At 42.8% G+C, this 16,226-nt stretch overlaps 1 protein-coding gene across 4 annotated transcripts in view; it reads right to left on the bottom strand.

Moving 5' to 3' along the window:
• The window catches only part of zfyve27 (zinc finger, FYVE domain containing 27), a 156,859-nt gene that overhangs the window by 109,938 nt on the left and 30,695 nt on the right, over positions 1-16,226 (bottom strand). For all 4 annotated transcript variants that reach the window (XM_039774425.1, XM_039774445.1, XM_039774434.1 and 1 more), the window contains exon 6: positions 12,946-13,058. In XM_039774425.1, the coding sequence (XP_039630359.1) occupies positions 12,946-13,058 (113 nt within the window). The remainder of the gene's footprint in view (positions 1-12,945; positions 13,059-16,226) is intronic.

The raw sequence follows: 16,226 nt of genomic DNA, 5'->3' as shown, positions 1-16,226 counted from the left end.
AGTGAAAAAATTATGTGGCAGGCTAGTCCATTTTGCCAAAATTTAATTGCAGCAACTCAAAATTGTATGCAGCACTTTGTATGGCCCCTGTGTTCTTGTATACATGCCTGACAACATCGGTGCATGCTTCTAATGAGATGACAGATGGTGTTGTGGAGGATCTCCTCCCAGATCTGGACCAGGGCATCACTGAACTCCTGGACAGTCTGAGGTGCAACCTGGTGGCATTGGATGGACCAAAACATAATGTCCCAGAGGTGTTCTATTGGATTTAGGTCAGGAAAGTGTGGTGGCCAGTCAATGGTATCAATTCCTTCATCCTCCAGGAACTGCCTGCATACTCTCACCACATGAGGCCAGGAATTGTCGTGCACCAGGAGCCACTGTACCAGCATAGGGTCTGACAATGGGTCCAAGGATTTCATCCTGATACCTAATGGCAGCCAAGGTGCCTTTGTCAAGCCTGTAGCGGTCTGTGTGACCCTCCATGGATATGCCTCCCCAGACAATCATTAACCCACCACCAAACTGCTCATGCTGAATGATGTTACAGGCAGCATAATGTTCTCCATGGCTTCTCCAGACCCTTTCACTTCTGTCACGTGCTCAGGGTGAACCTGCTCTCATCTGTAAAGCACAGGGCACCAGTGGTGCATCTGCCAATTCTGGTATTCTATGGCGTAATGCCAATCGAGCTGCATGCTGCTGGGCAGTGAGCTCAGGGCCCATTAGAGGACATGGGGCCCTTGGGTCACCCTCATGAAGTCTTTCTGGTTGTTTGGTCAGAGACATTCACACCAGCGGCCTGCTGGAGGTCATTTTGTAGGGCTCTGGCAGTGCTCATCCTGTTCCTCCTGCCCAAAGGAGCAGATACTGGTCCTGCTGATGGGTTATGGACCTTCTATGGCCCTCTCCAGCTCTCCTAGAGTAACTGCTTGTCTCCTAGAATCTCCTCCATGCCCTTGAGACTGTGCAGGAGACACAGCAAACCTTCTGGCAATGACACGTATTGATGTGCCATCCTGGAGAAGTTGGACTACCTGTGCAACCTCTGTAGGGTCCAGGTATCGCCTCATGCTACCAGTAGTGACACTGACTGTAGCCAAATGCAAAACTAGTGAAGAAACAGTCAGAAAAGATGAGGAGGGAAAATGTCAGTGGCCTCCACCTGTTAAACCATTCCTGTTTTGGGGTCATCTCATTGTTGCCCCTCTAGTGCATCTGTTGTTAATTTCATTAACACCACAGCAGCTGAAACTGATTAACAACCCCTCTGCTACTTAACTGACCAGATTAATATCCCATAAGTTTCATTGACTTTATGCTATACTCTGATTAAAAAGTGTTCCTTTAATTCTTTTGAGTAGTATATATATATATATATATATATATATATATATATATATATATATATATATATATATATATATGTATATATATGTATATGTATATATATATATGTATATGTATATAAATATATATGTATATATATATATATATATATATATATGTATATAAATATATATATATATATATATATGTATATATGTGGATGTGTGTGTGTATATATATATTGTCACGCACGAGTGCTTGGGGAACAGCGGATCGACCCGGTTTGTTATGGAAACCGTACCGCGAGGGGTCTACGACAGGGTACTAACTTGTCTTTCTTTCCTTCTTCAGAAAGCCCGAGGCCTCACAGACATAAACAAACACCATGACGGCTATAGGAAACACACACTTCCGCGTCTATTTAATCCCTCTGATGACCCCTTGATGACATCACAGTTCTCAGAATCCATCACGAATACCCAGCATCCTTCACATCAATCTCCGGTCCGCCTCCATAAAAAGCCCGTCCTTTCTCCCCTCATTTGTCTTTTTGCTTTCTCATGTTTTGTAAAGCAATACTATACTTTGGTTACAGTATACGGGGCTAAACACCCCAAAACTTGCAACGTGTCTTGTCTTGTATTACAGTGGCGTAGTTGGCAGGATTAACGAGGGTCCGAACAATGACAGAAGGGCAGGACCTGAACGTGGTCCTCAACACTTTGGTTGCGGAGCTCCAGGCCGTCAAGGTGGACCAGGCCTCAACCTAGGCGGAGCTTGCGGAAACGAAGAGAAGGCTGGCGGCTGCGGAAACGGTAAGATTGGAGCCTCCTCGGCCGTCGCATCCTCCCATGCAACCTCTTTCCAGGGAGGACGACACAGAGTCATCCCTCTCCATATTCGAGAGGACGGCAACCCGACATCGGTGGCTGCGGGCGGAGTGGGCGTCCATTTTGGCCCTGTACCTAAAGGGGCCTGCGCAGCGGGCATATCATGACCTCCCTGAGGAGGAAGCCGCCCAATATGAACTCCTGAAGGCTGAGATCTATCAGCGATACGGGGTAACCTCCGGCCAACAGGCACGTGCTTGGCGTCACTGGCTCTTTGACCACGCACTACCGGCTCAAGCCCAGGCCTTCGAGTACTGGGGGAAGCTCGGACGCTGGCGACGGCCAGATAAAAATCAGGCTCACCAAGTGGTGGAGCAAGTGGCATGCGAGGGTCTGATTTACGTGATGCCGGACTATCTCGCTCAACAGGTCCAGAGGCACCCGTTCGCTGATATGAACGGCCTTCTGGAGGTTCTAGAGAGACAGCTGGCAGTGTCCCAACTCAGGAGGTCTGAGAGTTCAACGCGTGGGTCGCGGCAGGGACGGGCCAGCGTCCCCGAGCCCACTCACCGCGCCACAGAGGCTCCGGTCAAGCCGAAAGAACGAAGGCTCGCGCTGCCGTGCTGTTTCAAGTGCAGCGAACCGGGACATCTGCTGCCGGCTTGCCCGCTCAACCAGGAGCCGATGGACTGCAGCTGGGCGAAGAAAGAGAGGTATTGTGCACTGTCTAACCCCCTTGCGGTCACGAAAACGGGAGTGGTGTTGTTAAACGGGAACTTGGTGGTGGCAATGTTTGATACCGGGAGTAACATAACCATTGTTGCTCGCCGCTATGTCTTACCGCGACAGTGGCTCCCTCACCGTATGGGAGTAAGATGTGTGCATGGGAAGACCAGGACTTATAGGTCTGTGAGGTGCTTCATTACTTGGGAAGGGGCTCTGAAACAGCTGGTGGTGACTGTAATGCCGGAACCCCCCTTTCCAGTCATCTTGGGACGAGACTGGTCGGATATTAACAGCGGTAGGACCGTCGCCACTCCTGTTCCCAGGCTAGGACTGCTCATGGAGGGTCAGGGGCCTCTCCCTGCTGTTCCCACGCCGTGCACTTCGGCAACTACTGATGATGTAGACGGGCCGGGGGAGTCCTCTTCGGGGGAGGACCTCGACCCGGAAGACGTCCCAAGCGGACCTCCGGAGCCGGCAAGCGCTCCCGCGGCCCCACTTACGGACATTCGCCGGCTTGGACACCCAATACCGGTCTACGCCGGCTTCCTTTAAACGTGAACAATGGAACGATGATTCCTTGAGGTTTGCCAGGAATGCTATCGTCTCCAGTGACGACATATCGTCCATGGCCTCAACACCACACGGGCCCTACTTTGTACTTGAAAACAATTTACTTTATCGGGTTGCTGAGCACGAAGGCGAGGTGCGGAAGTTGTTGCTAGTACCGCGAAACTACCGGCGGGAGGTTTGTGAGCTAGCTCACGCCCATCTCCTAGGTGCCCACCTGGGAACTGAGAAAACATTGGAGAGAATAAAGCTCTGGTTTTATTGGCCGGGGATCAATGAGGAGGTCCGCCGTTTCTGTCAGTCCTGCCCGGTCTGTCAGTTACGCCAGATTCCCTGCTCCTCTGATCCCAATCCCCCCATAGATATCCCTTTTGAGCGGATCGGTGTCAATCTGGTTGGCCCCTTGGAGCCTTCCGTGCGTGGTCACAAATATATTTTGGTGATGGTTGACTACACAACCCGATACCCCGAAGCAGTTCCCCTGCGCTCTGCTAATACTGAAAACATTGCACGGGAATTAGTAGCCCTGTTTTCCCGCGTGGGCATGCCCAAAGAAGTCCTCACGGACCAGGTTACACCCTTTACATCGGATACGTTCAGGGAGGTTGCCAAACTACTCCAGATTAAGCATCTCAAGGCATCTGTCTATCATCCCCAGACGGATGGACTAGTTGAGCGCTTCAATCAAACACTGAAGCAGATGCTCCGCAAGGTGGTCAGCGCGCACGGTAGGAACTGGGACCAACTTTTACCCCTCGTGCTTTTTGCCTATAGGGAGGTTCCACAAGCCTCCACAGGGTTTTCCCCCTTTGAGTTGTTATATGGGCGACAGCCCTGGGGCTTATTGGATGTACTTAAAAAAGGTTGGGAAGGGGAGGCACTTCCTTCCACTAACCTCCTAGAATATATCGCGCAGTTACGCGATAGATTGACTAAGATCCGGCCCCTGCTTAAGGATCACATGTCTAAGGCTCAAGCAGCGCTGGTCCGGAACTACAACAAAAACGCCTCTCTACGCGAGTTTCAGCCTGGAGACTGCGTGATGGTGCTTGTGCCCACCTCCCACTCGAAACTTCTGGCTCATTGGCTAGGGCCATACAAAGTGAAAGAGAGAAAAGGACTTGTGGACTATTTGGTGAGCCAACCAAATCGTCGACCGAGTGAGAGAGTGTATCATGTCAACCTTCTGAAGCCGTGGCAAGACAGGGAGAATGCTCCGCCTCCCGGCCCTGCTCTCTCCCTTTACTCAGAAAAGACCCTGCCTTACTTCGGTTCTAATCTGTCCCCTTCCCAACGGCAGGAGCTCGAAAGAGCCATCCTGTCTGTCCCGGAGGTGGTCAGCGAGGCACCAGGCCGGACCCCGCTGATTGAGCACGACACTGTGACAGACCCGGGGGTGGTTGTCCAGGAATGACCCTACGGCCTCCCAGAGGCAAAACGCGCTGAGGTGGAGCTAGAGGTCCAAAAGATGCTCAGCTTAGACATCATTGAGGAAAGCCATAGCCCTGGTCAAGTCCTATTGTCCTTGTATCCAAGCCGGACGGGTCGTGGCGGTTCTGCAACCACTTCAGGCGTCTTAATCAGGTCTCGAAGTTTGATGCGTACCCCATGCCCCGGGTGGATGAGCTCTTAGAGAGGCTGGGGACGGCCCGCTATCTGACCACTCTTGATATGACGAAGGGGTATTGGCAAATTCTCTTAATGGCATCCGCCAGAGAAAAAACTGCTTTTAGCACCCCTAGCGTTCACTGGCACTACAAGGTACTCCCATTCGGGCTGCACGGGGCGTCAGCGACCTTTCAACGTCTGGTGGATAAAGTGCTGCAGCCCCACCAGTCCTAGTGTGCTGCATACCTGCATGTTGTTATCTATTCCAGCACGTGGGAGGAACATGTCGTGCAGGTCTACACAGTATTCCTGATGCTAGCGAGAGCTGGGCTTCGCATCAACCCACGCAAATGCTATTTTGGGATGAGCGAAGCCCGTTATTTAGGCTACCTAGTGGGTGGAGGGCTAGTCAGACCACAGTGTACCAAAGTGAAAGACATCTTGGAATGGCCCCGCCTGATGGTCAAGAAGCAAGTGCAGGCATTCCTGGAGTTAGCGGGGTACTACCGCCGGTTTGTACCTTGCTTCTCCGAGAGAGCAGCACCCTTGACGAACTTGACAAAGAAAGGGACCCCTTTACATGTGGTGTGGAGCGATGATACGGAGCGGGCATTCAGTGACTTGAAACGGGCCCTTACTTCGGCACCTGTGTTAAGGACACCTAACTTCTCGCTTCCTTTTATTCTCCAGACCGATGCTTCGGACACAGGTCTAGGTGCCGTGCTGAGCCAAAGCATTGATGGTGTCGAACACCCTGTGATTTACCTGAGTCGGAAACTGTTGGACCGGGAGACGAGGTATGCAGCGGTGGAGCGGGAGGCCCTGGCCATCAAATGGGCGGTGACGCACCTGCGGTACTACCTGCTGGGTCGGGAATTCACCCTTGTGACGGACCATGCCGCCCTCCAGTGGATGGCTCTGCATCGGGAGTCGAATCCCCGGGTCACCAGGTGGTTTTTGGACCTGCAGCACTTTAAGTTCACCGGCATTTATCGCCGGGGCACCCTGCAGGCCAACGCTGTTGCGCTCTCTCGCGTGCACGACCTCACGGTTCGGGTAGCCCGCCCCGATGGGTCTGGGTTAACGGGGTCCTGTCACGCACGAGTGCTTGGGGAACAGCGGATCGACCCGGTTTGTTACGGAAAATGTACTGCGAGGGGTCTACGACAGGGTACTAACTTGTCTTTCTTTCCTTCTTCAGAAAGCCCGAGGCCTCACAGACGTAAACAAACGCCATGACGGCTATAGGAAGCACGCACTTCCGGGTCTATTTAATCCCTCTGATGACTCCTTGATGACATCACAGTTCCCAGAATCCATCACGAATACCCAGCATCCTTCACATCAATCTCCGGTCCGCCTCCATAAAAAGCCCGTCCTTTCTCCCCTCATTTTTCTTTTTGCTTTCTCATGTTTTGTAAAGCGACTGACTGCTATACTTTGGTTACAGTATATGGGGCTAAACACCTCAAAACTTGCAACGTGTCTTGTCTTGTATTACAATATATGTATATATATATGTATGTATATATATATACTCAGCAAAAAAAGAAACGTCCCTTTTTCAGGACTGTGTATTTCAACAATAATGTTTTAAAAATCCAAATAACTTTACAGATCTTCATTGTAAATGGTTTAAACAATGTTTTCCATGCATGTTCAATTAACCATAATCAATTAATTAACATGAACCTGTGGAATGGTCGTTAAGACCTTAACAGCTTACAGAAAGTAGGCATTTAAGGTCACAGTTCTAAAAACTCAGGACACTAAAGAGACTTGTCTACCGACTGTGAAAAACACCCAAAGAAAGATGCCCAGGGTCCCTGCTCATCTGCCTGAACGTGCATTAGGCATGCTGCAGGGAGGCATGAGGACTGCTGATGTGGCTAGGGCAATAAATTGCCATGTCCGCACTGTGAGAAGCCTAAGACAGCGCTACAGGGAGACAGGAAGAACAGCTGATCATCCTCGCAGTGGAAGACCACGTGTAACAACACCTGCACAGGATCGGTACATCCGAATATCACACCTGCGTGACAGGTATAGGATGGCCACAACAACTGCCCGAGTCACACTAGGAACACACAATCCCTCCATCAGTGCTCAGACTGTCCTCAATAGGCTGAGAAAGGCTGGACTGAGGGCTTGTAGGCCTGTTGTAAGGCAGGTCCTTACCAGACATCACCAGCAACAACGCCGCCTATGGGCACAAACCCACCTTCGCTGGACCAGACAGGAGTGGCAAAAAGTGCTCTTCACTGATGAGTCACGGTTTTGTCTCACCAGGGGTGATGGACGGATTCGTGTTTATCGTCGAAGGAATTGAGCACGCCTGGGACCTGTTGGATCACAGGGTGAGGGCTAGGCCATTCCCCAGAAATGTCCAGGAACTTGCAGGTGCCTTGGTGGAAGAGTGGGGTAACATCTCACAGCAAGAACTGACAAATCTGGTCCAGTCCATGAGGAGGAGATGCACTGCAGTACTTCAAGCAGCTGGTGGCCACACCAGATACTGACTGGTACTTTTGATTTTGAGCCTCCCTTCATTCAGGGACACATTGTGAAGCATTTTTAGCTTATGTCTTATGGTGTTGACTCTTTTAGTGTTCATATAAATATTTACACATTAAGTTTACTGAAAGTAAAAACAGTTGAAAATTAGAGGACATTTCTTTTTTTGCTGAGTATATATATATATATATATATATATATATATATATATATAAATATGTATGTATATACAGTATATATATGTATGTGTATGTATATATGTATGTATGTGTATATATGTATATGTATATATATGTTTATATGTGTGTGTGTATATATATGTATATATGTATGTATGTATGTATGTATGTATATATATATGTATATATATATAACAGCAACACTCATAACAGTGACAAAACAATTACATTGACAATCATGTAACGTTATTTTCAAAATGTTTCCTTTTCTTTTTTATTACTTCTTTAACACACTACTTCTCCGCTGCGAGCACGGTTTATTTTGCTAGTAGTGTAATAGTTGCACAACTTCAGTTTCACATTACTATCCAAAATTTACTTGAGAAGTTTCAGGTTTGCTTTTGCACTGGTCACAGCACAAAACAGCCATTAAGCATTAACTTATGTTGTTAATGACATTTTTGTGTTTTCTCATGAAGAAAAATCTACAGGTATCATGATGTTAGATACAGGCACAGCCTTTAGATATCAATGACAACTCTATTTTATTACATAGACTTAAAACTTACTTTTGCCTCTCAGCCATCATCTTGCATGGTTTAGGTCACACTTTTTAAATCAATGTCAGCATGTACAGAAATGCAATGATAATACTCTGTCATTACAGTCCTGGGTTACAGAATATGTCCCTGGGGTTTCATAATTCCAACCAAAACTGACTTCACTATACATGTTGCCCCTTGTTAGAAAACATATTTATTTTTGCTCATAAGCAGATGGTACTAGAAATTTTCTTTGGAGTAAGCAATGTTTCTCCTATAGTGTCTTTGTGCCAACTGGTTAGAATACTGGAGGAAAGTTAAGTACTAGTCTTTGCATACAGAAAACACAGAGATGTAATTTATTGTTAGAAATGAAGCAGACATCACTTTTTAACTCTGTAGATCTTAGCTTCAATTCAGTTGTTAACTTTGACACAAGTCTGTGTTTTACAAAACATATTAAATCACTAACTATAACATCATTTTTACATTTGAAAATAAAGGGAAACTAAGATGTTTTCTAACAAAGGAGGATACAAAAAGATTAATTCCAGCCTTTATCTCCAACAGAATGGGCCACTGCAATGTATAATCTACAGAATGTTCAAATCACTTCATTCCAATTAATTCAAAAGACTGTTACAGGAATGATTTTTTGAACTGTAACTGTAACATAACACCTGTTCTTAGTTCTTTGCACTGTATTTCAGTAAAGTTTACAATATCCATCTATTAATATATTAAGTTTTAAAATGATCTTGGCCCAAGTATTTTTTAACATTTCATTTTTAAAAACCAAAACATTACAATGGCATTCTACTCAAACAAACATATAATAATAACATAACAGATACACCCATTTACCTCAAAATAATTACAAAGAAAACAAAGTAAAAATAGAAATTCAAAGAAAAAAATTAAAGAAAAACAAGATTCAACCCAATCCCAAAAGAAAAAGAAGAGTAACACAAAAGCAAAAAAAAAAAAAAATGATTAATAGCATAAGATAATCAATCACTGGCCCAAAATTTTAAAATAATACTAATTCTTGCCATTATTTTAAAAAGTTTTGAACATATTCTCTAACAGAGAATTTCATTTTTTTCTAATTTGAAATAATACTGACCACTGCTTACCCACTGAGTTATAGATGCCGGAATGGAATTCTTTCAGTTGAACAAAATGTCTTCAGGCTAGGTGTGTGGTGTAGACTATTACAATTAATTTTTCCCTATGTTATTTAATGTAATCTGGAGTATACCAAATATAGCTGTTAATGAATAAGGAGTGATTGTAAAGCCTAGGCTGCCAGAGAAGTACATAAAGATTTTCGTCCAAAATAGTATTAATTTAGTGCATTCCCAAAGCATACGACCTAATGCTATTAGAACCAGATGGCAATGCTTGAAGGTTGGATCTTGCCTTGAGTATCTTCTGGACAATTTTACAGGAGAAAATGTGATTAATTAAAGACATTTATTTAAATTATGGAATGATTGGCACATATGGAACTAGAGTGCATTCTGTACAGGGCTGATGTCCACTCCTTTTCTGATCCCTAGGATCTAGGAAAGGTAAATTTTATATACATTGTTAAAAATTTTCTCGAGTCTTCAGCAAGACTAAACAGAATGGCCTCTGGAATTGATATAGGTGCAATATGTGGAAAGCTGTGTAGGTTTCTTTAAACAAAATTTCTAAGTTTTAGGAAAAAGGGTGTTGCTGGAAAACAAAATTTGGAGTGTAATTGCTCGTGAGATGCAAAGTGATCTGTAAGTGTCTTATTCTCTACTATTTTCCATACCTAGGCCCTTCTTATTTATCTGAGAATATCAAAACATACACATTGGAATGTACATTATAATCTCAAGATGCCAATTTGCTAAATAATCCATGTTAGAAGTCAATCTTTTGCCTAAAGGGTACCAGAACTTTTAAATAATCTGACATCTCTTGTGTAAGAGTTGCCTCATCTGTGTTTAATTCAGGTTGAAGGTTTATCACCTCAGTCTAATGAACCTTGATTAGAGTTGCTGATTCACTGTTTGTTAGTTATTTGCAGAAAAATACAAGCATGACAATCTATATGATTTGTCACTGACCCTCCTCTGTCCAGTTTCTCTTTTCTGAATTCTGCAAGGGAACTTGGTACCACTCACATATTACCAAGTTTCTACTCCAGCCCATGGGAAATGACACCACATATGCTAAAAGTCTTAAAATACAAGGATGAAAGGAATTCATCTTTTAAGTGGCCTGCCCAGCATATAGTTCTAACACTACATAATTCAAAATATGACATGGGCAACTGTGACTTTGTCTGACTTTATCTTGTTTAACTGTCTCAAGTCTCCGGTTTTCATTATCAATTGGCCATATTTCCATCATAATTTACAGTGACATGACATTTATCTATCTTAAACTAATTGAAATTGCTCTGTTTTACTGTGTGTACAACCTGATTTGTGTTTTAACGCAAGTACATAGTGTGTAGCTTAACTTCTTCTTCTTCTTCTTTTGGCTGCTCCCGTTAGGGGTCGCCACAGCGGATCATCTTCTTCCATATCATCACCTGCATGTCCTCTCTCACCACATCAATAAACCTTCTCCTAGGCCTTCCTCTTTTTCTCTTGCCTGGCAGCTCTATCCTTAGCATCCTTCTCTCAATATACTCAGCATCTCTCCTCTGCACATGTCCAAACCAACGCAATCTCGCCTCTCTGACTTTGTTTCCCAAATGTTCAACTTGAGCTGATCCTCTAATGTACTTGTTTCTAATCCTATCCATCCTCGTCACACCCAGTGCAAATCTTAACATCTTTAACTCTGCAACCTACAGCTCTGTCTCCTGGTTTCTGGTCAGTGCCACCATCTCCAACCCATATAACATAGCTGGTCTCACTACCTTCCTGTAGACCTTCCCTTTCACTCTTGCTAACACCCATCTGTCACAGATTACTCCTGACACTCTTCTCCACCCATTCCACCCTGCCTGTACTCTCTCTTTCATCTCTCTTCCACAATCCCCATTACTCTGTACTGTTGGTCCCAAGTATTTAAACTCATCCACCTTTGCCAACTCTACTACTTGCATCCTCACCATTCCACTGACCTCCCTCTCATTTACACACATGTATTCTGTCTTGTTCCTACTGACCTTCATTCCTCTTCTCTCTAGAGCATATCTCCACCTCTCCAGGGTCTCCTCAACCTGCTCCCTACAATCGTTACAGATCACAATATCATCAGCAAACATCATAGTCCACGGGGACTCCTGTCTAATCTCGTATGTCAAACTGTCCATAACCATTGCAAATAAGAAAGGGCTCAGAGCCAATCACTGATGTAAAGAATTACTTACTAGAATTAGTTACTGCATTATAGTTGTATACCTGTCTGAGTGCTCTGCATCCATACTCAAGTAAAACATGCAATATAAAATTAAATTAAAATTGTTATCAAAGAACCATGCTATTTTTTTAAAAGCTGCCTTCACTGCTTAGAACACAGGTGATTCTCTATTATCCATTATCATTAATCTGCTTTATCTGAGAGTATAACGCACACATACATGAAATAATGAACTAAGCTGTGGTATAGTATAGTATTAGCTCACACTTACAATTATAAATACCTAAATGATCATTTTCTTTTTATTTCTTCTAAATACATAAAATGGCCATGTCTACATGCAATATGTACCAAGTTGAAGACATATGACTGGCTGTTTGGCAAATCAGGCTATTTGCACTAACAAGGTCTGCAGTATTTGCTTTACAATCTTCTAAATTTCTCTGCTAAATACAGGGATGTAATAATTGGCAATGTAAACATCTCAGCAATACTTGGTTTAAATCATAAATGATTACATTACATTTACAAAGTAGCATTATTAATCAATCAAAAATTAATACAAAGTCCAGGCTAGAAGCATGGTGAACTTACATTAGATGAACATTCAACAACTGCCCAATCAGCTAAGCTAAATGTATATTCAAAGTACTGCATTTATTTTCATAACAGTTTTGTTCCCTATTATATAGTATAATTTTTCTTATACTGTATACATTCTACTAAACCATATCCTGTAAACGTCAGCTTTTGTGAGGCCTCTGCAATCAGTCATTTCTAAGGATTTGTAATTTGTTGCCCAAAATAAATGATGATTGCTATATAAGCTGACACAGGCTATTTACAACATTAGTTTTAAACCACAGTGGAAGTTACTTTGAAACTGAAAAATGGTCCTGGACAATATTTAGCAACATCTGAAAAATCAGCAGCTATACCGCTTGTGTCTTAAAATTTAAATCCAAAAAAGACATGATTCATCATTCTGCTGGGAACACTGACCCCAGAGCAGATCCCTAGGGAACAAAAACTAAAAGCAGATAATTTCAGTTATATATTTTAGGTTCCTAATTTATTTATTAAGAAATATTCAAGGAAACATCTACAGATATTATGACAAACTAAAAATATCGCTGTGAGATGCTAAAACAGAACTCACAAATGACTTCTCAAACTACTTGCTGATGAATTTGCTTATAGATTACTACAAAATATTAACAAACACTGTTTCTTGTCAATCAGTTATCAGTTTATTTATTGAACCCATTTGTTTAGTACAGCTATCACACAACTAACCTCGCCAAAAATCTTTGTTCCACAGAAAGAGGGCAGTGTTTCCAGCAGCCAGAACCCAGGAAAATGGGACCAGATAGAGCAAAGAGACTAATGTGAGCAGACCTCCATAGAATCTAGAAACAAAGAGAGTGGGGACAATGATGACTTGGGGTGAAATACAGAATAAAATCAGTAAAAAAAACATTCATAGCAATTCTCATGTTTCTTTTCAAAAAATTTTCGACTCAGGACTGGTTATTTGGAAACTCTAAGGCTAAAAACAACGGCAAAAAATCCAGATGCCTGTCTTCAGTGTTACTCAGTATATATCACTATGAAAAATAATGCAATGATCTACTGTTTTGTTTTTCTACCACCTATACTGATTACAGCTTCCTCTTTTTCAAAATAAGCATTTATATTGCAAACAAGTACTAAGATTTTTCATGTAAGAAAGACAGATGTTTCAAGATAAGGAAACTCAAGTAAGGAAGACTAAAATTTTGAGGTATGGTACTTATACTCACTAATTATGTTGCCTGAAAGTGGAAAGGTCTTTTATTAGTGTATTAAGTAAGAGTGTCACTATAATCTGTACATGTGACAATGCAATATCCTATAAACCTACAAACATAGTTAAAAATATGAAAAAAACAAGTTCAACATAGAGTGGAATAGTGGGGCAATAGTCTGGTAACTGCTAGCATGGAATTCTTCTAATTTCTCCAGGTTTTTTCTTAGAGTAGTATAGTTTTCTTTCATACTTCTTAAATATGTGCAGGTACTGTAGGTTGATGGTACATTGACCTGATGTGAGTGAGTGACCATCATAATGAAGTGGCACTTTTTCAGGATTGATGAGGCGGCATTGGAATCCTTTGGTTCCCTATTGGAATAAGTACTCCTGGAGAATTAATAAAGTTTAACACACTGGGACAGGTTGTTAGGATGACATTGTGGTGCTAAGGGTGAAGTGAGAACTGCAAAAAGGCAAGACAAGAGGTGGGCCTGGCCAAAACTTGTCTTGGAAAAGAACAAGCCACACTGGTGAGAGGTGTGTGCTTTCAATTACCAGTATGGATAGATAGCCAATAGGGGGTGCAGTTTGCCTTGCCTGTGTGCAGTATGTCCTGAAACGCTAGCATTTAAAAATGTCAACACAAGACAGAGAGACAGGGTGAGCCTCACCTTGGATGAAATCATGCAATAATCTCCAAGGACAATAGGTTACTCAGCAGTTGTCATAGATACCGATCAAATCTGACCTGAGATAGTAATGCCAGAAAGGAAGCAAAGAGTATTGTGCTGCTACTCCTGGACACCTGGCAGCTGACAAGCTACTTTCTAGACTCAGGTAATTTAATTAAGTATTTTGGCTTGGGGATACAAGGATACCTTGATATGACACTGGGAACCCTGATCAGATGGCCTCAGGATTTACTGGGCACACCACTAACCCTGGAATTGGGTAGAAGAATTACTTCAGAAGTAGTTTTGTGTTCGGGCAGAAAGCTACTTCAGCATAATTAAAATTTGAAGAAGACAGGTTTGCTGACACAATTACTCATCTAACGGAAAAAAACTGAGATGTCAGACCGTAGAGTGTGTGAGGGAAAGGAGATGATCATTTATGCCATTCCTACTGATGGCCAGAAATGCAGGAGGGAGTTTGTTTTGTTTGTTAATTAAATTACTTTGTGTCTAAGTTTATACTCCCACATGTTTATTTATAGTATTATAAACATCCACACAGTTTCATTACTTGGGTCTCATTGGCTTATTATGGGGTTCAGAAACACATGGACAGTGCTCTCTGCTGTTACAATCATTTAATCCTAGTTATTATCACAAGTGAGTGACACAGTGCTTAGTGTTGCTAAATCACAAATCCAGCATTCCGGATTCAAATTCCATGAACATATGTTGGAGTTGGAATTTGCACATTCTCTCCATGTTTGCATCAGTTCTTCTCTGGGTACTCCACAAGGATGAGCAAGTAAGGCAAGTAAGCAATTCTAAATATGTTTTGTTCGAACATGTATGTGTATGTTGCCCCTGCAAATGGAAATGCTTTGAGTTCTTTTGACCCTGAATAAGATTAAAGGAATGCTCCAACAAAAAATGATATTTTTTGTATTTTTCTGCACTGGTGGCAGAGAAAATAAAAGTAATCACATGTTTTCATAAAGAAAGGAGAGAAAAAAATTATGATATAACAGAAGCAAACAGTGACCAGTGCTGTACAAAGAGAAAAGCAAAATCTCACATTCCTCATGTTGCATAGTCCACATGTCAGTTATTCAGTCGTATGCTCATAAAAGTGCAAAACAAATGCTTTTTTGCTAAAATGTTGTTAAACAGTTACTTCTAGAATACTAAACATTAAACTAAAGCCTCTTGGGAGTCATTTTTTGAATTAAAGATAGGACTCATGACCACTGAATGGATGTGTTCTCTCAGTATTCTGGAAGTAACTATATATAATCTATCTATCTATCTATACAGTAATCCCTCCTTGATCGCGGGGGTTGCGTTCCAGAACCCCCCACGATAGATGAAAATCCGCGAAGTACAAACCATATGTTTGTATAGTTATTTTTATATATTTTAAGCCCTTATAAACTCCCCCACACTGTTAACATTATTAGAGCCCTCTAAACATGAAATAAGACCCTTTAGTCAAAAGTTTAATCTGTGTTCCATGACAAGACAGAGATGACAGTTCTTTCTCACAATTAAAAGAATGCAAATATATATTTTCTTCAAAGGAGTGTCTACATCAGGAGCAGGGAATTTAAGAGAGATAGAGCGAGCGCTCACAAAGAAAAGCAAACAATCAAAAAATCAATACGTGTGCTTTTAAGTTTGCCCAAAGCACCGCAATAAAGCGGCATTTTTCAGAGGAGCGTCAGTATCTTCTAAGCAAACAGCCTCTGTGCAAACAGCCCCTCTGCTCACATCTCCTCCGTCAGGCAGAAAACGTCAGAGAGAGAGCGAGATTAAAGCAAACAATCAAAAAATCAATATGTGTGCTTTTGTGCTTTTAAATATGCCGAGCACCGCAATAAAGCGGCATTTTTTAGAGGAGCGTCAGTATCTTTTAAGCAAACAGCCTCTGTGCAAACAGCACCTCTGCTCACACCCCCTCCGTCAGGTGCAGAGAATGTCAGAGAGGGTGAGATAGAGGCAGAGACAAGCAAACAATCAAGCACCACGCGGGAAGCATATTTTATAGCATTAAGGAGTTTTAGTTAATATATAATACATGCTCTGATTGGGTAGCTTCTAAGCCATCCGCCAAT

The sequence above is a fragment of the Polypterus senegalus genome, chromosome 1, assembly GCF_016835505.1.
Source record: "Polypterus senegalus isolate Bchr_013 chromosome 1, ASM1683550v1, whole genome shotgun sequence".
NCBI lineage: Eukaryota > Metazoa > Chordata > Cladistia > Polypteriformes > Polypteridae > Polypterus > Polypterus senegalus.
This window is presented reverse-complemented; position numbering and strand designations above follow the sequence as displayed.